The 24,757-nt window shown below is 46.4% G+C and overlaps 1 protein-coding gene across 1 annotated transcript in view; it reads right to left on the reverse strand.

Annotated features, from left to right (window-relative positions):
• The window catches only part of LOC148152303 (disintegrin and metalloproteinase domain-containing protein 8-like), a 187,728-nt gene that overhangs the window by 14,794 nt on the left and 148,177 nt on the right, over positions 1–24,757 (reverse strand). The window contains exon 6 of the mRNA XM_087986266.1: positions 14,657–14,831. Within this exon, the coding sequence (XP_087842392.1) occupies positions 14,657–14,831 (175 nt within the window). The remainder of the gene's footprint in view (positions 1–14,656; positions 14,832–24,757) is intronic.

Here is a 24,757-nt window from a genome sequence, read left to right on the forward strand (position 1 = left end):
TTTACCTTTTTACTTCGGTCCAACCCGTCCATGCCGACCAGATGTCCCAACCCAATCTAGTCCCACCTGCCAGCACCCGGCCCATATCCCTCCAAACCCTTCCTATTCATCCACCCATCCAGATGCCTCTTAAATGTTGCAATTATACCAGCCTCCACCACTTCCTCTGGCAGCTCGTTCCATACACGTACCATCCTCTGCGTGAAAAAGTTGCCCCTTAGGCCTCTTTTATATCTTTCCCCTCTCACCCTAAACCTAAGCCCTCTAGTTCCCCAACCCCAGGGAAAAGACTTTGCCTATTTACCCTGTCCATGCCCCTCATAATTTTGTAAACCTCTATAAGATCACCCCTCAGCCTCTGACGCTCCAGGGAATACAGCCCCAGCCTGTTCAACCTCTCCCCATACCTCAAAACCTCCAACCCTGGCAATATCTTTGTTAATCTTTTCTGAACCCTTTCAAGTTTCACAACATCTTTCCGATAGGAAGGAGACCAGAATTGCACGCAATATTCCAACGCTGGCCTAACCAATGTCCTGTACAGCCGCAACTTGACCTCCCAACTCCTGTACTCAATACTCTGACCAATAAAGGAAAGCATACCAAATGCCTTCTTCACTATCCTATCTACCTGTGACTCCACTTTCAAGGAGCTATGAACCTGCACTCCAAGGTCTCTTTGTTCAGCAACACTCCCTCGGACCTTACCATTAAGTGCATAAGTCCTGCTAAGATTTGCTTTCCCAAAATGCAGCACCTCACATTTATCTGAATTAAACTCCATCTGCCACTTCTCAGCCCATTGGCCCATCTGGTCCAGATCCTGTTGTAATCTGAGGTAACCCTCTTCGCTGTTCACTACTCCTCCAATTTTGGTGTCATCTGCAAACTTACTAACTGTACCTCTTATGGCCGCATCCAAATCATTTATGTAAATGACAAAAAGTAGAGGACCCAGAACCGATCCTTGTGGCACTCCACTGGTCACAGGCCTCCAGTCTGAAAAACAACCCTCCACCACCCCCCTCTGCCTTCTACCTTTGAGCCAGTTCTGTATCCAAATGGATAGTTCTCCCTGTATTCCATGAGATCTAACCTTGCTAATCAGTCTCCCATGGGGAACCTTGTCGAACGCCTTACTGAAGTCCGTATAGTGGATTAGTGGTGCTGGAAGAGCACAGCAGTTCAGGCAGCATCCAAGGAGCAGCGAAATCGACGTTTCGGGCAAAAGCCCTTCATCAGGGGTGGCATGAGACATGTGAGACATGATTTCCCACGCACAAAGCCATGTTGACTATCCCGAATCAGTCCTTGCCTTTCCAAATACATGTACATCCTGTCCCTCAGGATTCCCTCCAACAACTTGCCCACCACTGATGCCGGGCTCACCGGTCTATAGTTCCCTGGATTGTCTTTACCGCCCTTCTTAAACAGTGGCACCACGTTTGCCAACCTCCAGTCTTCCGGCATCTCACCTATGACTATCGATGATACAAATATCTCAGCAAGAGGCCCAGCAATTACTTCTCTAGCTTCCCACAGAGTTCTCGGGTACACCTGATCAGGTCCTGGGGATTTATCCACCTTTAACTGTTTCAAGACATCTAGCACTTTCTCCTCTGTAATCTGGACATTTTGCAAGATGTCACCATCTATTTCCCTACAGTCTATATCTTCCATATCCTTTTCCACAGTAAATACTGATGCAAAATATTCATTTAGTATCTCCCCCATTTTCTGTGGCTCCACACAAAGGCCGCCTTGCTGATCTTTGAGGGGCCCTATTCTCTCCCTAGTTACCCTTTTGTCCTTAATATATTTGAAAAACCCTTTGGATTCTCCTTAATTCTATTTGCCAACGCTATCTCAGGTCCCCGTTTGCCCTCCTGATTTCCCTCTTAAGTATACTCCTACTTCCTTTATACTCTAAGGATTCACTCGATCTATCCTGTCTATACCTGACATATGCTTCCTGCTTTTTCTTGACCAAACCCTTAATTTTTTTAGTCATCCAGCATTCCCCATACCTACCAGCCTTCCCTTTCACCCTGACAGGAATATATTTTCTCTGTATTCTTGTTATCTCATTTCTGAAGGCTTCCCATTTTCCAGCCGCCCCTTTACCTGCGAACATCTGCCTCCAATCAGCTTTCGAAAGTTCTTGCCTAATACCGTCAAAATTGGCCTTTCTCCAATTTAGAACTTCCACTTTTAGATCTAGTCTATCCTTTTCCATCACGATTTTAAAACGAATAGAATTATGGTCACTGACCCCAAAGTGCTCCTCCACTGACACCTCACTCACCTGCCCTGCCTTATTTCCCAAGAGTAGGTCAAGTTTTGCACCTTCTCTAAGTGGGTAAATCCACATACTGAATCAGAAAATTGTCTCGTACACACTTGAGAAATTCCTCTCCATCTAAACCTTTAACACTACGGCAGTCCCAGTCGATGTTTGGAAAGTTAAAACCCCCGACCATAACTACCCTATTATTCTTACAGATAGCTGAGATCTCCTTACAAGTTTGTTTCTCAATTTCCCTCTGGCTATTGGGGGAGGTCTATAATACAATCCCAATAAGGTGAGCATCCCTTTCTTATTTCTCAGTTCCACCCAAATCACTTCCCTGGATGTATTTCCAGGAATATCCTCCCTCAGCACACCTTATCAAAAATGCCACTCCCCCTTCCTCTCTTGCCTCCCTTTCTATCCTTCCTGTAGCATTTGATAAAGTCCCCTTAGAGATTAGCATGCAAAATTGAAATACATGGGATTGGAGGTGATCTGAAGTAGATTGAGAACTGGTTGACAAACGAGAAACAAGTAAGGAATAATTGAGTCTTTTTCGGAGTGGGAGGCAGTGACGAGTGGGATACCACAGGGGTCAGTGTTTGGATCTCAGCTATCCATAATAGATATTATTAATTTGATGGGTAACTGTCATATTTCCAAGCTTGCAGATGCCTGAATTTGGTGGGAAGGTTTGCTGTGAGGACGATGCAGAGACGCTTCAGTGTGATTTGGACAAGTTAAGTGAGTTGGCAAATGCATGATAGATGCAGTATAATGTGGAATGATGAGAGGTCATTCACTTCCGTAGAACAAACAGGCAGATTATCATCTGACTGGGGTCAGATCGGGAAAAAGGCAGGTGTAAGGAGGCCTTGGTGCTCTTGTACAGAAGTTACTGAAAAGTAAGCATGCAGGTGAAGAAGGCACAGGCATGTTGGCTTCAAGAGGAATTCAGTACAAGAGCAGGGACATCAACTGTCTGTGTGGAGTTTGCACACTCTCCCCGTGTCTGCGTGGGTTTCCTCCCACAGTCCAAATATGTGCAGGTCAGGTGAATTGGCCATGCTAAATTGCCCGTAGTGTTAGGTAAGGGGTAAGTGTAGGGGAGTGGGTCTGGATGGCTTGCTCTTCGGCGGATCGGTGTGGACTGTTGGGCCGAAGGGCCTGTTTCAACACTGTAGGTAATCTAACATCTAATATTTGTATCCTGGAACATTAAGCTGTCAGTCCTGCCCATCCCTGAGCCATGTTTCTGTAATTGCTATGATATCCCAGTCCCATGTTCCTAACCATGCCCTGAGTTCATCTGCCTTCCCTGTTAGGCCCCTTGCATTGAAATAAATGCAGTTTAATTTATTAGTCCTACCTTGTCCCTGCCTGCCCTGACTGTTTGATTCACTTCTGTTCTCAGCTGTACCTGTCTCAGATTGATGTCTTTCCTCACTATCTCCCTAGGTCCCACCCCCTCTCCACCTTACTAGTTTAAATCCTCCCAAGCAGTTCTAGCAAATTTTCCTGCCAGTCTGAGTCCCCTTCCAATTTAGGTGCAATCCGTCCTTCTTGTACAGGTCACTTCTACCCCAAGAGAGATTCCAATGATCCAAAAATGTGAATCCTTCTCTCATACACAAGCTCCTCAGACATGTATTAATCTGCTCTATCCTCCTATTCCTGCCCTACTAGCTTGTAGCACTGGGAGTAATCCAGATATTACTACCCTTGAGGACCTCCTTTTTAAGTTTCTGCCTAACTCTCTGTAATCTCCCTTCAGAATCTCAACCTTTTCCCTTCCTATGTCGTTGGTTCCAATGTGGACAATGACCTCTTGCTGGCCCCTCTCCCCTGTGAGAACATTCTGCACCCTCTCTGAGACATCCTTGATCCTGGCACCAGGGAAACAACACACCATTCTGCTTTTTCTCTGCTGGCCACAGAAACATCGGTTTGTACCTCTGACTACAGAATCCCCTAACACAATTGATCTTAACCTCACCCAAACAATACCCAAATGTTGACATCGAACATAGAACAATACAGCGCAGAACAGGCCCTTCGGCCCTCAATGTTGCGCCGACCTGTGAACTATTCTCAGCTCGTCCCTCGACACTATCCCACCAGCATCCATGTGCTTATCCAAGGATTGTTTAAATCTCCCTAATGTGGCTGAGTTAACTAAATTGGCAGGTAGGGCATTCCACACCCTTATTACTCTCTGAGTAAAGAACCTGCCTCTGACATCTGTCTTAAATCTATCACCCCTCAATTTGTAGCTATGCCCCCTCGTACAAGCTGACATCATCATCCTAGGAAAAAGACTCTCACTGTCCACCCTATCTAATCCTCTGATCATCTTGTATGTCTCTATCAAATCCCCTCTTAGCCTTCTTCTTTCCAATGAGAACAGACCCAAGTCTCTCAGCCGTTCCCCATAAGACCTTCCCTCCAGACCAGGCAACATCCTGGTAAATCTCCTCTGCACCTTTTCCAATGCTTCTATATCCTTCCTGTAATGGGGCGACCAGAACTGTCCACAATATTCCAAGTGCAGCTGCACTCGCGTTTTGTATAGTTGCAGCATGATATTGTGGCTCCGGAACTCAATCCCTCTACCAATGAAACCTAACACACCGTATGCCTTCTTAACAGCACTATCCACCCGTGTGGCAACTTTCAGGGATCTATGTACATGGACACCAAGATCCCTCTGCACATCCACACTACCAAGAATCTTTCCATTGACCCAGTACTCTGCCTTCCTGTTATTCTTCCCAAAGTGCATCACCTCACATTTAGCTGCATTGAACTCCATTTGTCACCTCTCAGCCCAATTCTGCAGTTTATCCAAGTCCCCCTGCAACCTGTAACATTCTTCCACACTGTCCACTACTCCACCGACTTTAGTGTCATCTGCAAATTTACTAATCCATCCACCTATGTCTGCGTCTAAGTCATTTATAAAAATGACAAACAGCAGTGGTCCCAAAACAGATCCTTGTGGCACACCACTAGTAACCGGACTCCAGGCTGAATATTTTCCAACAACCACCACTCGCTGCCTTCTTTCCTAAAGCCAGTTTCTAATCCAAACTGCTAAATCACCCTCAATCCCATGTCTCTGCATTTTCTCCAACAGCCTACCATGTGGAACCTTATCAAAGGCTTTACTGAAGTCCATGTATACCACGTCAACTGCCCTTCCCTCATCTACATGCTTGGTCACCTTCTCAAAAACCTCAATGAGGTTTGTGAGACACGACCTGCCCTTGACGAATCCATGTTCACTATCTGAAATTAAATTGTTGCTTGCTAGATGATTATAAATCTTATCTCTTATAATCCTTTCCAAAACCTTTCCTAAAACAGAAGTAAGGCTCACTGGTCTATAATTACCTGGCTCATCTCTACTGCCCTTCTTGAACAAGGGCACTGCATTTGCAATCCTCCAGTCCCCTGGTACTAAACTTGTAGACAATGACGACTCAAAGATCAAATCCAAAGGCTCTGCTATCTCCTCCCTCGCTTCCCAGACAATCCTCGGATAAATCCCATCTGGCCCAGGGGACTTGTCTACTTTCACTCCTTCTAGAATTGATCACACCTCTGCGTAACTAACCTCGATCCTTTCTAGTCTAATATTCTTCTCCTCCACAATATTCTCCTTTTCCTGAGTGAACACCGATGAGAAATGTTCATTTAGCACCTCTCCGATCTCCACAGGGTCCACACTCAACTTCCCACTTCTGTCTTTGGCCCGATTCCGACTCCAGTCATCCTTTATCCCTCACATACCTATAGAAAGCTTCAGGGTTCTCCTTTATTCTATTTGCTAAAGCTTTCTTTGCTTTTCTTAACTCTCTCTTTAAATCCTTCCTCGCTGATCTGTAACTCTCCATCGCCTCATCTGAACCATCTTGTCTCATCAACACACAAGCCTCCTTCTTCTGCTTAACAAGAGATGCAATTTCTGTAGTAACCCACGGTTCCCTTACCTTATGACTTCCTCCCTGCCTGACAGGGACATACCTATCAAGCACACGCAATATCTGTTCCTTAAACCAGCTCCACATTTCCATTGTCTGCATCCCCTGCATTTTGCTACCCCACTCTATGTATCCTAATTCATAGAACATAGATCATAGAAGAATACAGCGCAGTACAGGCCCTTCGGCCCTCGATGTTGCACCGATCCAAGCCCACCTAACCTACACTAGCCCACTATCCTCCATATGCCTATCCAATGCCCTCTTAAATGCCCATAATGAGGGAGAGTCCACCACTGCTACTGGCAGGGCATTCCATGAACTCACGACTCGCTGAGTAAAGAACCTACCCCTAACATCTGTCCTATACCTACCACCCCTTAATTTAAAGCTATGCCCCCTTGTAATAGCTGACTCCATACGAGGAAAAAGATTCTCACTGTCGACCCTATCTAAACCCCTAATCATCTTGTACACCTCTATCAAGTCACCCCTAAACCTTCTTTTCTCCAATGAAAACAACCCCAAGTGCCTCAGCCTTTCCTCATACGACCTTCCTACCATACCAGGCAACATCCTGGTAAACCTCCTCTGCACCCGTTCCAGTGCCTCCACATCCTTCCTATAGTATGGCGACCAAAACTGCACACAATACTCCAGATGTGGCCGCACCAGAGTCTTATACAACTGCAACATGACCTCAGGACTCCGGAACTCAATTCCTCTACCAATAAAAGCCAGTACGCCATATGCCTTCTTCACCGCACTATTTACCTGGGTGGCAACTTTCAAAGATCTGTGTACATGGACACCAAGATCCCTCTGCTCATCCACACTACCAAGTATCCGACCGTTAGCCCAGTACCCCATCTTTTTATTACTCTTACAATTCCTGCCTAATCGCATTATAATTGCCCTCGTCCCATCGATAACTCTTGACCTGTGGCATGTACCTATCCTTTTCCATCGCTAAACTAAATGTAACTGAATTATGGTCACTCTCTCCAAAGTGCTCACCTACAACTAAATCAAACACCTGGCCTAGTTCATTCCCAAGCCCCAGATCCAGTGTGGCCTCCCCTCTTGTCGGCCCTTCAACATCCTGTGTCAGGAAACCCTCCTGTACACATTGGACAAAAACTGATCCATCTGATGTACTAGATTTACAGCATTTCCAGTCAATGTTGGGGAAGTTAAAGTCCCCCATAATGACCACTCTGTTCCTTTCACTCCTACCCAGGATAATGTTGCTAATCCTCTCTCCCACCTCCCTGGAACTCTGCGGAGGCCTATAAAAAACTCCAAGCAGTGTGACCTCTCCTCTCCTGTTTCTAACCTCAGCCCACACTACCTCAGTAGACGAGTCCTTGTCTAAAGTTCCCTCAGCCACCGTTAGACTGTCCTTGACTAACAAGGCCACACCTCCCCCTCTTTTACCGCCTTGCCTGTTCTTAATGAAAGATCTAAACCCTGGAACCTGCAACATCCATTCCTCACCCTGCTCTATCCACGTCTCCGACATGGCCACAACATTGAAGTCCCAAGTACCCATCCATGCTGCAAGCTCACCCACCTTATTTCGGATACTTCTGGCGTTGAAGTAGACACACTTCAAACCACTTTGCTGTCTGCCAGCACATTCCTGTGACCCTGAAATCCTGTCCCTGTCCTTCCTACTGTCATCTTCCTGTGCACTGCAGGTACACCTCCGGTTCCCATCCCCCTGCTGAGCTAGTTTAAACCCACCCGAATAGCACCAGCAAATTTCCCACCAGGATATTTGTACCCCTCTGGTTCAAGTGAAGACCATCCTGTTTGTACAAGTCCCACCTTCCCCAGAATGAGCCCCAATTATCCAAGTACCTGAAACCCTCCCTCCTGTACCATCCTTGCAGCCATGTGTTCAGCTGATATCTCTCCCTATTCCTTGCCTCGCTATCACATGGCACGGGTAACAATCCAGAGATAACAACTCTGTTTGTTCTAGCTCTCAGCTTCCACCCTAGCTCCCAGAAATCCTGCCTTACATCCCTATCCCTCTGTCTACCGATGTCGTTGGTACCTACATGGACAACGACTTGAGGCTGGTCACCCTCTCCCTTCAGGATCCCAAAGACATGATCTGAGACATCACGGACCCTGGCACCTGGGACGCAACACACCAAACGCAAGTCTCGTTCATTCCCTACAAACATTCTATCTGAGCCTCTAATTATTGAGTCCCCAATGACTAACACTCTCCTCCTTTCCCTCCTCCCCTTCTGTGCAACAGGGACAGGCTCTGTGCCAGAGACCTGGGCCCCACTGCATACCCCTGGTCAGTCGTCCCCCTCAACAGTATCCAAAACGGTATACATGTTTTTCAGGGGAACAACCACAGGGGATCCCTCCACTGATGTTTTCTCCCCCCTCGAACAGTCACCCAGCTTTCTTCGTGCCTCGGAGTAACTACTTCCCTGTAACTCCTATCTATCACAGCCTCTGCCTCCCAAATGATCCAAAGTTCATCCAGCTCCCGCTCCAGCTCCCTAACATGGTCTTGGAGGAGCGAGAGTTGGGTGCACGTCCTGCAGATGTACTTGGATGGGACACTAATGGTGTCCCTGACCTCAAACATCCTGCAGGAGGAACATTACTCCCCCTGCACTACCATCCCTGCTAGTCCCCTCGTCACAAAGTAAAAAAGAAGAGACGCTTACCTGATATGCCCCTGGTCTTTAAGGTTCGAGGAGGTGGTTGGGTGAGAGGCCCTACAAAAGTAGGGTGTCGGGTTGAGAAGACACTGACTTATTTCGCAGGATGGAAATAAAAATAAGAAGTCTCTCCTTGCCCAGAAACCTCTGCTCTCTGACTTCAACTTTAAAAGCACAAATCAGTGAGTCACCGCTCCTGGCAGTCCCCTGGTGCCCTTAAAAAGACATTGTGCCCTGCCATCCCAGACAAGAGCTGTCAGTCTGCAGCTGCCCTGCATAGTTCCTCACATCGGCCCAGGACATGGCCCTTACTGGTCAAATGAAAATCTTGCCTGGCTCCTTCTCGAGTAGGACATCTCCGTATTTATAAAGAAAATTTCTTTATCGGCCAATATCAGACCAGTAGCTAACCAATCAGCAGTCTGTTTCTCATGTAGTACAAATCAGTGCCTCTCTTTGTAGGTATGGACACGGAGACGCTGCTGATGGGGATCGAGTGATGCAGAGACAGGATGCCTTTTACCTCCAGGCCAACAGAGGACATAATTCTGCTGGAACCACACCAACCTGGACCAGGGTTACCATAAAGGCCAGTGCAGTCTCAACCATCTGAAGAAATGCACTGAACATTGGAAGAAGTTCAATGACCTTCTCCACTCTGCCAGTGAAGGTGCCACCTTCTTCTCGTTGATACCTCACACTCACTCCATCTCGACAACTATACCATTTCCTGCAATATCTTCCCCACTCTCTCTCATCCTCATTAACCTCTGACCCTGAATAACCCGGAATCTCTTCTGCACTGCCTACTCACCCCCTCAGCACCCTCTCCACACATGCCCCACCAGGAACAGGGTGCCCCCCCACCTTGCTCTCCCTCACCCAATATGTGCAGAGTTTCCTGACTCTGACCACCCTGAGCAGCTGACTGACCATGTCCAAGTCTCTGGACTGGTATTGTTTGCAGTTAGTTACCATAGTGATTAGTCACTGAGACAGATTCACATGGGTCTGCAGATATTCTTCAACTTCTAAACATATTTTCTTAAAAAAAAAGATAAAAAATGCTCTCAATACAAACAATAAAACCACGTTTCAGACTGCTCCTCAACACTGTCCTTTTACTGTTGGTCAATTCCTGTGAAATTTATCTCTTATCTCAATTAAATTAACAGATTGCTCTCAGCGTCCTGTCCTCAGGCTGTAGAGACATTTTCATGATGTTTTCCCAAGTCCACTAGCACTAACATTTCACATTACCTTTCACAAAGGTCTTCATGAGAAAGTGTATGATCCATTGACCATGTGACGCTGATGCAGACTCTTGTCCTCCGCTCACTGCGACAGTTCCGGGATGAGAATCACGTAATAGCGAACAGGAGTTCGCTTTATAAAAAAAGGTTGGCAATTCACAAATCGCGTTACAGACAAATCATGTTTAATAATCGCATTATAGGAGAACTACCTGTAGACTGCTTGCAGGTAAAAGGACATCTGACAAATGAGAGGCTTTCAAGAGTTCAGGGGCATTATGTTCCAGTTAGAATGAAGAGTACATGGAACAGTACAACACAGCACAGTACAGGCCCTTCGGCCCTTGATGTTCTGCCAGCCTTTTATCCTACTCTGAGATCAGACTAACCTACGTACACATCATGTGCCTATCCAAGAGTCACAAAGCTGGTCCCTTTTTCCTAAAAGCTGTTCCTTTTCCCAAGGAAACTGTGACCTTAGTTTTTTTTCAGGGGGTCATAAATCTCTCCCGGTTCCGAGGTGACTAGTTTGGTACAGATATGAAAAAGGATTTTCAGAGGCTTTTTTGTTTAGATATGAACAGATGAATCTTCAGGCTAAAGTGGTCAGATTTTGGAAGTGACCTGTATAATGAAAGGGGAGTGGTCAGCTCTCTTGCTGAGCTGTTTAGTTCAGAACTAGTTCGCAGTTCAGCTGTGTGGAAACAGGCTACGGCAGTCTCTCTGTCTGTCTCTGTCTGCCTCCTTCTGCCCTCCTAACTTCAACCTGCAAGCATTGGTTCCACTTTTACTGTTTTGAAAGGAAGCTTGCTTATTGGGACTGTTGTGTATATTTGGAACAGCACAATTAAGTCTAGTTTGGACAGACTGAGTTCTGTCGGGATTCTTGATCCTGTTCTTTGTGTTTCATTGTGTAATTTTGTGAATAAAGTTTTGCCTGTTTTAAAACCTGGAAGTCAACCTAACTACCTCACTCTGCATAATTTTCACTGGACTCTTACTGAAACAAATTGCAAAACATTATGGTCTGGGCTGCCTGCTTGAGAATGTTTTGAGTGGTCTGGCCTTGTCCATAATACCCTAACATATCTGGCTCTACCCCCACTGCTGACAGTGGTGCTCCCCATCAGCAGCTTCTCCATGTCCATACCCACAAAGAGGGACACTAATTTGTACTACATGAGAAACAGACAGCTGATTAGTTAGCTACTGGTCTGATATTGGCCGATAAAGAAATTTTCTTTATCCGTACGTAGATGATAAAGAAGGAGCCAGGCAAGATCTTCATTTGGCCACACACCCCCCACTCTCTGTGTAGAGAACCTCCTCTGACATCTCCCCAAACCTTCCTTCAATCACCTTAAAATTATACCCCCTCATGATAGACATTTCCACCCTGGGAAAAAGTCTCTGCCTATCCACTCACCATCTTGTACACCTCTGTCAAGTCACCTCTCTCCCTTCTTCGCTCCAATGAGAAACCCCTAGCTCCCTCAACCTTTCTTCATAAGACACACCCTCCAGTCCAGGCAGCATCCTGGTAAATCTCCTCTGCACCTTCTCTAAACCTTCCAGATCCTTCCTAGAATGAGGTAACCAGAACTGGACACAATATTTCAAGTGTGGTCTAACCAGGGCTCTATAGAGCTGCAGCATAACCTCTCTAGAAATTGAGTCTAGAGAACGCAGGGAAATAAATATTGATGTTTTAAAAGCAGTTTACATCACAGAACATTGAACATAGAACCCACAACACAGTCCAGGTCTTTCGGCCCTCGATGTTCTGCTGACCTTTTGTCCTACTCTAAGATTAGACTGACTTACATACCCTGCATTGTACTATCATCCAAGTGGAAGTTCTATTGGTCTTAGAGAATATAAAGGTGGATAAATCTCCAGGATATGATCTAATATATCCCAGAACATTGTTGGAAAGTAAGGGAGGAAATTGTAAGACCTCATGCAGAGATATTTGCACAGTGTAATAGTATGGGTGAGATGCCTGAAGACTGGAAGATGGTTAATGTTGTATTTTTGCTTAAGAAAGGTTGTAAAGACAAAGCAGGGAACTACGGACTTCAGTTTCAGGTAAATTGTTGGAAGCAATTATAAAAGATCACATATTTATGAAAATTTTGAGAGGTAACAATTGATTTGGGATTGTCAACATAATTTTGTGCAAGGAAAATCATGTCTCACTAACTTGATTGGTGGTGGCAGAGCAGTAGATGTTGTTTATTTGGATTTTAGTAAAGCCTTTGATAAGGTTCCACATGGTAGACTAGTTAGTGAAGTTAGATCACATGGGATTCAGGGTGAGCAGGACACAGAATTGGCTGGCTGGCAGGAGACAGGGTGATAATGGGTGCTTTTCGGACTGGAGGCCTGTGACCACTGGTGTTCCACAGGGATCGGTGCTGGGGCCTCTTTTGTTTCTCATTTATATAAATGAGTTGGATGGGAATATAGAAGGAATGGTTTGTAAGTTTGCTGATGATACCAAAATTGATGACATAGTGGACAGTGACAAATGCTTTCTCGGATTACAAAGGGATCTTGATCAAAAGGGTCAATGGGCTGAAAGATGGCAGATGTAGTTCAATCTGGATAAATCCGGATAAATCCGAGTTATTGTATTTTGGTATAACTAACAAGGGTAGGGCCTATACAATTAATGGTAGGACTGGGATATAGGACTTCAACTTGTGGAACGTTTCTGGGACACACACACCAACCAACCCCACCACCCTGTGGCCAACGACTCCAACTCCCCCTCCCACTCCACCAAGGACATGTAAGTCCTGGGCCTCCTCCACCACCAAATCCAAACCACCCAACGCCTGGAGAAAGAATGCCTCATCTTCAGCCTTGGGAGCCTCCAACCACACAAATTCAATGCTAACTTCATCAGCTTCCTCATCTCCCCTCCTCCCATCTCATCCCAGATCCAACCCTCCAACTCAGCATCACCCTCTTAAACGAGGTAAAAACAATGACTGCAGATGCTGGAAACCAGATTCTGGATTAGTGGTGCTGGAAGAGCACAGCAGTTCAGGCAGCATCCGAGGACAGGCAAAATCGCGTTGAAGGGCTTTTGCTGCTCCTCGGATGCTGCCTGAACTGCTGTGCTCTTCCAGCACCACTAATCCACCTCTTAAACTGTCCCACCTGTCCATCTTCCTTCCCACCATCTGCTCCACCCTCCCCACCGACCTATCACAATCACCCCCAACTGCATCTACCTATTGCCTTCCCAGCTACTTCACCCCCACCTCCCCATTTATCTCTCAGCTCTCCACCCCTGAACAGTCTTGATGAAGGGTTTCTCTCCAAAACGTCAATTCTTCTGCTTCTTGGATGCTGTCTGACCTCTGCGCTTTTCCAGCACCATACTTTTCAACGTTGTGTACTGTTGTTGACAGACGGACCTCTGGTTCAGGTACATAATTCTTTGAAGTTTGTGTCATATACAGACAGACAGTGTGGTTAAAAAGGCATTGCCCAGTCCTTTGAGTACAGGAGTTGGAATGTCATGTTAAGGTTGTACAGGACATTGGTGAGGCCTTTTCTGGAATAATGTGTCCAGTTCTGGCCATCCAGTTACAAGAAGGATATTATTAAGCTAGTGAAGGTTCAGAAAATATTTATGAGGATGTTGCTGGATGTGGAAGGTTTGGTTTATAAGGAAAAGCTGAGCAGGCGAGGAGTGTTTTCACTGGAGCGTAGGACGTTAAGGGGAGACCACATAGAGGTTTATAAACTCTTGAAGGACATAGAAAGGATTAATGGTGAATGTCTTTTCCCTCAGATGGAGGCTTTCAAGACTGGCAGGCTCATTTTTAAGATGAGAGGATAGAGCTTTAAAAGAGACATGAGAGACAAATTTTATACAGAGAGGGTTGTTTGTGTGTGGAATGAATTTTCTGAAGCAATGACGGATGTGGGCACAATGACAACATTTAAAAAAAAAACTTGGCTAATCAGATGAATAGGAAAGGTTTGGATGGACATGGGCCAGGGGCTTCGATCAAAGATTCTGTTCCATGAGGTATGAGTCTATGACTCGAGAACATGCCATGAGGAATGACCTCAGAGCTTTAGTGCAAATGTTTAAAAATGGCAAGTTGCATCTGATTGAAATCACAAGACATTTGTCCAAAGATTGTCCCTTTTCAACTCAAAAACTCCTGGAAGCCCCTTCTGAAGTGTGGGAACTGCAGCAGTTGTAGAAGACAGCTCATTGACACCTTGATCACGGCAATTAGTGATGGACCACAAATATTATCATGAAATTCTTTTCTTTTAAGAGAACATAGTGAAAAATATTCTAATTATTATCAAGTAGAAGGTACATGGCCTGATTAGGCAGAATTTTTGCAAGGTAAAGTACTGACATATGTTGCTTTGACTCAGTTAATTGCTATGTTTATCACTTACCCTTGGCTGAGGCAGAAAACGATCAGTGATGGTTAACTCCTGGACAGAATGTTTAACTCCACAGTTAGTGGACACTCGAGAGAATTCTTCAGCTCTGTAGGCAACATGTCGGCCACTTTCATCACCCTCAAGAGGTTCAATAATATAAGTTCGATTATTGAAAATGATCAGAGCACTGGAAGAGAGAGAGATACACACAGAGACAGAGACAAAGACAGAAAACACTCAACAATCATTTAATTAACAGAAACCCTGTACCTACAGATTATATACCTCATGCCCTGATCAACACATAATGCCCCAGACAGAGATATAAACTGAGTGTCCGACACACTGCTGAATAAACACATCCCAGTACAGTGACACAGTGAGTTACCCTCACCCTGCTGAATAAACACATCCCAGTACAGTGACACAGTGAGGAACCAACACCTTGCTGAATAAACACATCCCAGTACAGTTACACAGTGAGTGACCCTCACCCTGCTGAATAAACACATCCCAGTACAGTTACACAGTGAGTGACCCTCACCCTGCTGAATAAACACAACCCAGTACAGTTACGCAGTGAGTGACCATCACCCTGCTGAATAAACACATCCCAGGACAGTTACACAGTGAGTGACCCTCACCCTGCCGAATAAACACATCCCAGTACAGTAACACAGTGAGTGATCCTCACCCTGCTGAATAAACACATCCCAGGACAGTTACACAGTGAGTGACCCCCACCCTGCTGAATAAACACATCCCAGTACAGTTACAAAGTGAGTGACCCTCACCCAGCTAAATAAACACATCCCAGTACAGATACACAGTGAGTGACCCTCACCCTGCTGAATAAACACATCCCAGTACAGATACACAGCGAGTAACCCTCACCCTGCTGAATAAACACATCCCAGTACAGATACACAGCGAGTGACCCTCACCCTGCTGAATAAACACATCCCAGTACAGATACACAGCGAGTAACCCTCACCCTGCTGAATAAACACATCCCAGTACAGATACACAGCGAGTGACCCTCACCCTGCTGAATAAACACATCCCAGAACAGTTACACAGTGAGTGACCCTCACCCTGCCGAATAAACATAATCCAGTACAGTTACACAGTGATTGATCCTCACCCTGCTGAATAAACACAACCCAGGACAGTTACACAGTGAGTGACCCTCACCCTGCTGAATAAACACATCCCAGTACAGTTACACAGTGAGAGTGACCCTCACCCTGCTGAATAAACACATCCCAGTACAGTTACACAGTGAGTGACCTTCACCCTGATGAATAAACACATCCCTGCACAGTTACACAGTGAGTGACCCTCTCCCTGCGTAATACACACATCCCAGTACAGTTACACAGCGAGTGACCGTCAATCTGCTGAATAAACACATCCCAGTACACTTACACAGTGAGTGACCCTCACCCTGCCGAATAAACACACTCCAGTACAGTTACACAGTGAGTGACCCTCACCCAGCTGTATAAACATATCCCAGTGCAGTTACACGGTGAGTGACCCTCACCCTGCGGAATAAACACATCCCAGCACAGTTACACAGTGAGTGACCCTTCCCCTGCTGAATAAACACATCCCAGTACAGTTACACAATGAGTGACCGTCACCCTGCTGAATAAACACATCCCAGTACAGTTACACAGTGAGAGACCCTCACCCTGCTGTATAAACACACCCCAGTACAGTTACACAGTGACCCTCACCCTGCTGAATAAACAAATCCCAGTACAGTTACACAGTGATCCTCACCCTGCTGAATAAACACATCCCAGTACAGTTACACAGTGAGTGACCCTCACCCTGCTGAATAAACACATCCCAGTACAGTTACACTGTGAGTGACCCTCACCCTGCTGAATAAACACATCCCAGTACAGTAACACGTGAGTGACCATCACCCTGCTGAATAAACACACTCCAGTACAGTTACACAGTGAGTGACCCTCACCCAGCTGTATAAACATATCCCAGTACAGTTACACTGTGAGTGACCCTCACCCAGCTGTATAAACATATCCCAGTGCAGTTACACGGTGAGTGACCCTCACCCTGCTGAATAAATACATCCCAGTACAGTTACACAGTGAGTGACCCTCACCCTGCTGAGTAAACACATCCCAGTACAGTTACACAGAGAGTGACCGTCACCCTGCTGAATAAACACACTCCAGTACAGTTACACAGTGAGTGACCCTCACCCTGCTGAATAAACACACTCCAGGACAGTTACACAGTGAGTGACCCTCACCCTGCTGAATAAACACATCCCAGTACAGTTACACAGTGAGTGACCCTCACCCTGCTGAATAAACACATCCCAGTACAGTTACACAGTGAGTGACCCTCACCCTGCTGAATAAACACATCCCAGTACAGATACACAGCGAGTGACCCTCACCCTGCTGAATAAACACATCCCAGTACAGTTACACAGTGAGTGACCCTCACCCTGCTGAATAAACACATCCCAGTACAGTTACACAGTGAGTGACCCTCACCCTGCTGAATAAACACATCCCAGTACAGTAACACAGTGAGTGATCCTCACCCTGCTGAATAAACACATCCCAGTACAGTAACACAGTGAGTGACCCTCACCCTGCTGAATAAACACATCCCAGTACAGTTACACAGTGAGTGACCCTCACCCTGCTGAATAAACACATCCCTGCACAGTTACACAGTGAGTGACCGTCACCCTGCTGAATAAACACATCCCTGCACAGTTACACAGTGAGTGACCCTCTCCCTGCGTAATACACACATCCCAGTACAGTTACACAGTGAGTCACCGTCGCCCTGCTGAATAAACACACCCCAGTACAGTTACACAGTGATTGACCCTCACCCTGCTGAATATACACATCCCAGTACAGTTACACAGCGAGTGACCGTCAATCTGCTGAATAAACACACCCCAGTACAGTTACACAGTGAGTGACCATCACCCTGCTAAATAAACACATCCCAGTACAGATACACAGTGAGTGAAACTCACCCTGCTGAATAAACACATCTCAGTACAGTTACACAGCGAGTGACCCTCACCCTGCTGAATAAACACATCCCAGTACAGATGCACAGCGAGTGACCCTCACCCTGCTGAATAAACACATCCCAGTACAGTTACACAGTGAGTGACCCTCACCCTGCCGAATAAACATAATCCAGTACAGTTACACAGTGAGTGATCCTCACCCTGCTGAATAAACACATCCCAGGACAGTTACACAGTGAGTGACCCTCACCCTGCTGAATAAACACATCTCAGTACAGTTACACAGTGATCCTCACCCTGCTGAATAAACACATCCCAGTACAGTTACACTGTGAGTGACCCTCACCCTGCTGAATAAACACATCCCAGTACAGTAACACGTGAGTGACCATCACCCTGCTGAATAAACACATCCCAGCACAGTTACACAGTGAGTGACCCTTACCTTGCTATATAAACACATCAGAGTACAGTTACACAGTGAGAGACCCTTTCCCTGCTGAATAAACACATCCCAGTACAGTTACACAGTGAGAGACCCTCACCCTGCTGTATAAACACACCCCAGTACAGTTACACAGTGAGTGACACTCACCCTGCTGAATAAACACATCCCAGTACAGTTACACAGTGAGTGACCCTCATCCTGCTGAATAAACACATCCCAGTACAGTTACACAGTCAGTGACCCTCACCCTGCTGAATAAACACATCCCAGTACCGTTATACTGTGAGTGACCGTCACCCTGCTGAATAAACACACTCCAGTACAGTTATACTGTGAGTGACCCTCACCCTGCTGAATAAACACATCCCAGTACAGTTACACAGTGATTGACCCTCACCATGCTGAATATACACATCCCAGTACAGTTACACAGTGAGTGACCCTCACCCTGCTGAATAAACACATCCCAGTACAGTTACACAGTGAGAGTGACCCTCACCCTGCTGAATAAACACATCCCAGTACAATTACACAGTGAGTGACCCTCACCCTGCTGAATAAACACATCCCAGTACAGTTACAAGGTGAGTGACCCTCACCCTGCTGAATAAACACATCCCAGTACAGTTACACGGTGAGTGACCCTCACCCTGCTGAATAAACACATCCCAGTACAGTTACACGGTGAGTGACCCTCACCCTGCTGAATAAATACATCTCAGGACAGTTACACAGTGAGTGACCCTCACCCTGCTGAATAAACACATCCCAGTACAGATACACTGTGAGTGACCCTCACCCTGCTGAATAAGCACATCCCAGTACAGTTACACAGTGATTGACCCTCACCCTGCTGAATAAACACATCCCAGTACAGATACACAGTGAGTGACCCTCACCCTGCCGAATAAACATAATCCAGTACAGTTACACAGTGAGTGATCCTCACCCTGCTGAATAAACACATCCCAGGACAGTTACACAGTGAGTGACCCTCACCCTACTGAATAAACACATCCCAGTACAGTTACACTGTGACCCTCACCCTGCTGAATAAACACATCCCAGTACAGTTCCACAGTGACCCTCACCCTGCTGAATAAACACATCCCAGTACAGTTACACAGTGATCCTCACCCTGCTGAATAAACACATCCCAGTACAGTAACACAGTGAGTGACCATCACCCTGCTGAATAAACACATCCCAGTACAGTTACACAGTGAGTGACCCTCACCCAGCTGTATAAACATATCCCAGTGCAGTTACACGGTGAGTGACCCTCACCCTGCTGAATAAACACATCCCAGCACAGTTACACAGTGAGAGACCCTTCCCCTGCTGAATAAACACATCCCAGTACAGTTACACAATGAGTGACCGTCACCCTGCTGAATAAACACATCCCAGTACAGATACACAGCGAGTGACCCTCACCCTGCTGAATAAACACATCCCAGTACAGTAACACAGTGAGTGACCCTCACCCTGCTGTATAAACAAATCCCAGTACAGTTACACAGTGATCCTCACCCTGCTGAATAAACACATCCCAGTACAGTTACACTGTGAGTGACCCTCACCCTGCTGAATAAACACATCCCAGTACAGTAACACATGAGTGACCATCACCCTGCTGAATAAACACACTCCAGTACAGTTACACAGTGAGTGACCCTCACCCAGCTGTATAAACACATCCCAGCACAGTTACACAGTGAGTGACCCTTACCTTGCTATATAAACACATCCGAGTACAGTTACACAGTGAGAGACCCTTCCCCTGCTGAATAAACACATCCCAGTACAGTTACACAATGAGTGACCGTCACCCTGCTGAATAAACACATCCCAGTACAGTTACACAGTGAGAGACCCTCACCCTGCTGTATAAACACACCCCAGTACAGTTACACAGTGAGTGACACTCATCCTGCTGAATAAACACATCCCAGTACAGTTACACAGTGAGTGACCCTCACCCTGCTGAATAAACACATCACAGTACAGTTACACAGTGATTGACCCTCACCCTGCTGAATATACACATCCCAGTACAGTTACACAGCGAGTGACCGTCAATCTGCTGAATAAACACATCCCAGTACAGTTCACAGTGAGTGACCCTCACCCTGCTAAATAAACACATCCCAGTACAGATACACAGTGAGCGAAACTCACCCTGCTGAATAAACACATCTCAGTTCAGTTACACAGTGAGTGACCCTCACCCTGCTGAATAAACACATCCCAGTACAGTTACACAGTGAGAGTGACCCTCACCCTGCTGAATAAACACATCCCAGTACAATTACACCGTGAGTGACCCTCACCCTGCTGAATAAACACATCCCAGTACAGTTACAAGGTGAGTGACCCTCACCCTGCTGAATAAACACATCCCAGTACAGTTACACAGTGAGTGACCCTCACCCTGCTGAATAAACACATCCCAGTACAGTTACACAGTCAGTGACCCACACCCTGCTGAATAAACACATCCCAGTACAGTTACACAGAGAGTGACCGTCACCCTGCTGAATAAACACATCCCAGTACAGTTACACAGAGAGTGACCGTCACCCTGCTGAATAAACACACTCCAGGACAGTTACACAGTGAGTGACCCTCACCCTGATGAATAAACACATCCCAGTACAGTTACACAGTGAGTGACCCTCACCCTGCTGAATAAACACATCCCAGTACAGTAACACAGTGAGTGATCCTCACCCTGCTGAATAAACACATCCCAGTACAGATACACAGCGAGTGACCCTCACCCTGCTGAATAAACACATCCCAGTACAGTTACACAGTGAGTGACCCTCACCCTGCCGAATAAACATAATCCAGTACAGTTACACAGTGAGTGACCCTCACCCTGCTGAATAAACACATCCCAGTACAGTAACACAGTGAGTGACCCTCACCCTGCTGAATAAACACATCCCAGTACAGTTACACAGTGAGAGTGAACCTCACCCTGCTGAATAAACACATCCCAGTACAGTTACACAGTGAGTGACTCTCGCCCTGCTGAATAAACACATCCCAGTACAGTTACACAGTGAGTGACCCTCACCCTGCTGAATAAACACATCCCTGCACAGTTACACAGTGAGTGACCGTCACCCTGCTGAATAAAAACATTCCCTGCACAGTTACACAGTGATTGACCCTCTCCCTGCGTAATACACACATCCCAGTACAGTTACACAGTGAGTGACCGTCGCCCTGCTGAATAAACACACCCCAGTACAGTTACACAGTGATTGACCCTCACCCTGCTGAATATACACATCCCAGTACAGTTACACAGCGAGTGACCGTCAATCTGCTGAATAAACACATCCCAGTACAGTTACACAGTGATTGACCCTCACCCTGCTGAATATACACATCCCAGTACAGTGACACAGTGAGTGACCGTCAATCTGCTGAATAAACACATCCCAGTACAGTTACACAGTGAGTGACCCTCACCCAGCTGTATAAACATATCCCAGTGCAGTTACACGGTGAGTGACCCTCACCCAGCTAAATAAACACATCCCAGTCCAGTTACACAGTGAGTGACCCTCACCCTGCTGAATAAACACACCCCAGTACAGTTACACAGTGAGTGACCCTCACCCAGCTAAATAAACACATCCCAGTACAGTTACACAGTGAGTGACCCTCACCCTGCTGAATAAACACATCCCAGTACAGATACACAGCGAGTGACCCTCACCCTGCTGAATAAACACATCCCAGTACAGTTACACAGTGAGTGACCCTCACCCTGCCGAATAAACATAATCCAGTACAGTTACACAGTGAGTGATCCTCACCCTGCTGAATAAACACATCCCAGGACAGTTACACAGTGAGTGACCCTCACCCTGCTGAATAAACACATCCCAGTACAGTTACACAGTGACCCTCACCCTGCTGAATAAACAAATCCCAATACAGTTACACAGTGATCCTCACCCTGCTGAATAAACACATCCCAGTACAGTTACACTGTGAGTGATCCTCACCCTGCTGAATAAACACATCCCAGTACAGTAACACGTGAGTGACCATCACCCTGCTGAATAAACACACTCCAGTACAGTTACACAGTGAGTGACCCTCACCCAGCTGTATAAACATATCCCAGTGCAGTTACACGGTGAGTGACCCTCACCCTGCTGAATAAACACATCCCAGCACAGTTACACAGTGAGTGACCCTTACCTTGCTATATAAACCCATCCGAGTACAGTTACACAGTGAGAGACCCTTCCCCTGCTGAATAAACACATCCCAGTACAGTTACACAATGAGTGACCGTCACCCTGCTGAATAAACACATCCCAGTACAGTTACACAGTGAGAGACCCTCACCCTGCTGTATAAACACACCCCAGTACAGTTACACAGTGACCCTCACCCTGCTGAATAAACAAATCCCAGTACAGTTACACAGTGACCCTCACCCTGCTGAATAAACACATCCCAGTACAGTTACACTGTGAGTGACCCTCACCCTGCTGAATAAACACATCCCAGTACAGTTACACTGTGAGTGACCCTCACCCTGCTGAATAAACACATCCCAGTACAGTAACACGTGAGTGACCATCACCCTGCTGAATAAACACATCCCAGCACAGTTACACAGTGAGTGACCCTCACCCTGCTGTATAAACACATCCCAGTACAGTTACACTGTGAGTGACCCTCACCCTGCTGAATAAACAAATCCCAGCACAGTTACACAGTGAGTGACCCTTACCTTGCTATATAAACACATCCGAGTACAGTTACACAGTGAGAGACCTTTCCCCTGCTGAATAAACACATCCCAGTACAGTTACACAGTGAGTGACCGTCACCCTGCTGAATAAACACATCCCAGTACAGTTATACTGTGAGTGACCGTCACCCTGCTGAATAAACACACTCCAGTACAGTTATACTGTGAGTGACCCTCACCCTGCTGAATAAACACATCCCAGTACAGTTACACAGTGAGTGACCCTCACCCTGCTGAATAAACACATCCCAGTACAGTGACACGGTGAGTGACCCTCACCCTGCTGAGTAAACACATCCCAGTACAGTTACACAGAGAGTGACCGTCACCCTGCTGAATAAACACACTCCAGTACAGTTACACAGTGAGTGACCCTCACCCTGCTGAATAAACACACTCCAGGACAGTTAAACAGTGAGTGACCCTCACCCTGCTGAATAAACACATCACAGTGCAGATACCCATCAGTCACCCACATCCAGCTGAATAAACACATCCCAGTACAGTTGCACAGTGAGTGACCCTGTCCCTGCGTAATACACACATCCCAGTACAGTTACACAGTGAGTGACCCTCACCCTGCTGAATAAACACATCCCAGTACAGTTACACAGTGAGTGGCCCTCACCCTGCTGAATAAACACATCCCAGTACAGTGACACGGTGAGTGACCCTCACCCTGCTGAGTAAACACATCCCAGTACAGTTACACAGAGAGTGACCGTCACCCTGCTGAATAAACACACTCCAGTACAGTTACACAGTGAGTGACCCTCACCCTGCTGAATAAACACACTCCAGGACAGTTACACAGTGAGTGACCCTCACCCTGCTGAATAAACACATCAAAGGACAGTTACACAGTGAGTGACCCTCGCCCTGCTGAATAAACACATCCCAGTACAGTTACACGGCGAGTGACCCTCACCCTGCTCAATAAACACATTCCAGTACAGTTACACAGTGAGTGACCGTTACCCTGCTGAATAAACACATCAACGGACAGTTACACAGTGAGTGACCGTCACCCTGCTGAATAAACACATCCCAGTACAGTTACACAGTGAGTGACCCTCACCCTGCTGAATAAACACATCCCAGTACAGTTACACAGTGAGAGTGACCCTCACCCTGCTGAATAAACACATCCCAATACAGTTACACAGTGAGTGACCCTCACCCTGCTGAATAAACACATCCCAGTACAGTTACAGTGATTGACCCTCACCCTGCTGAATATACACATCCCAGTACAGTGACACAGTGAGTGACCGTCAATCTGCTGAATAAACACATCCCAGGACAGTTACACAGTGAGTGACCCTCACCCTGCTGAATAAACACATCCCAGTACAGTTACACAGTGACCCTCACCCTGCTGAATAAACACATCCCAGTACAGTTACACAGTGACCCTCACCCTGCTGAATAAACACATCCCAGTACAGTTACACAGTGACCCTCACCCTGCTGAATAAACACATCCCAGTACAGTTACACAGTGACCCTCACCCTGCTGAATAAACACATCCCAGTACAGTTACACAGTGACCCTCACCCTGCTGAATAAACAAATCCCAGTACAGTTACACAGTGAGTGATCCTCACCCTGCTGAATAAACACATCCCAGTACAGTTACACAGTGAGTGACCCTCATCCTGCTGAATAAACACATCCCAGTACAGTTACACGGTGAGTGACCCTCACCCTGCTGAATAAACACATCCCAGTACTGTGACACAGTGAGGAACCAACACCTTGCTGAATAAACACATCCCAGTACAGATACACAGTGAGTGACCCTCACCCTGCTCAAGAAACACATCCCAGTACAGTTA

The sequence above is a fragment of the Chiloscyllium plagiosum genome, unplaced genomic scaffold (genome assembly GCF_037043375.1).
Source record: "Chiloscyllium plagiosum isolate Xiang-an unplaced genomic scaffold, Cpla_swu_hap1 HiC_scaffold_1, whole genome shotgun sequence".
Classification (NCBI taxonomy): domain Eukaryota; kingdom Metazoa; phylum Chordata; class Chondrichthyes; order Orectolobiformes; family Hemiscylliidae; genus Chiloscyllium; species Chiloscyllium plagiosum.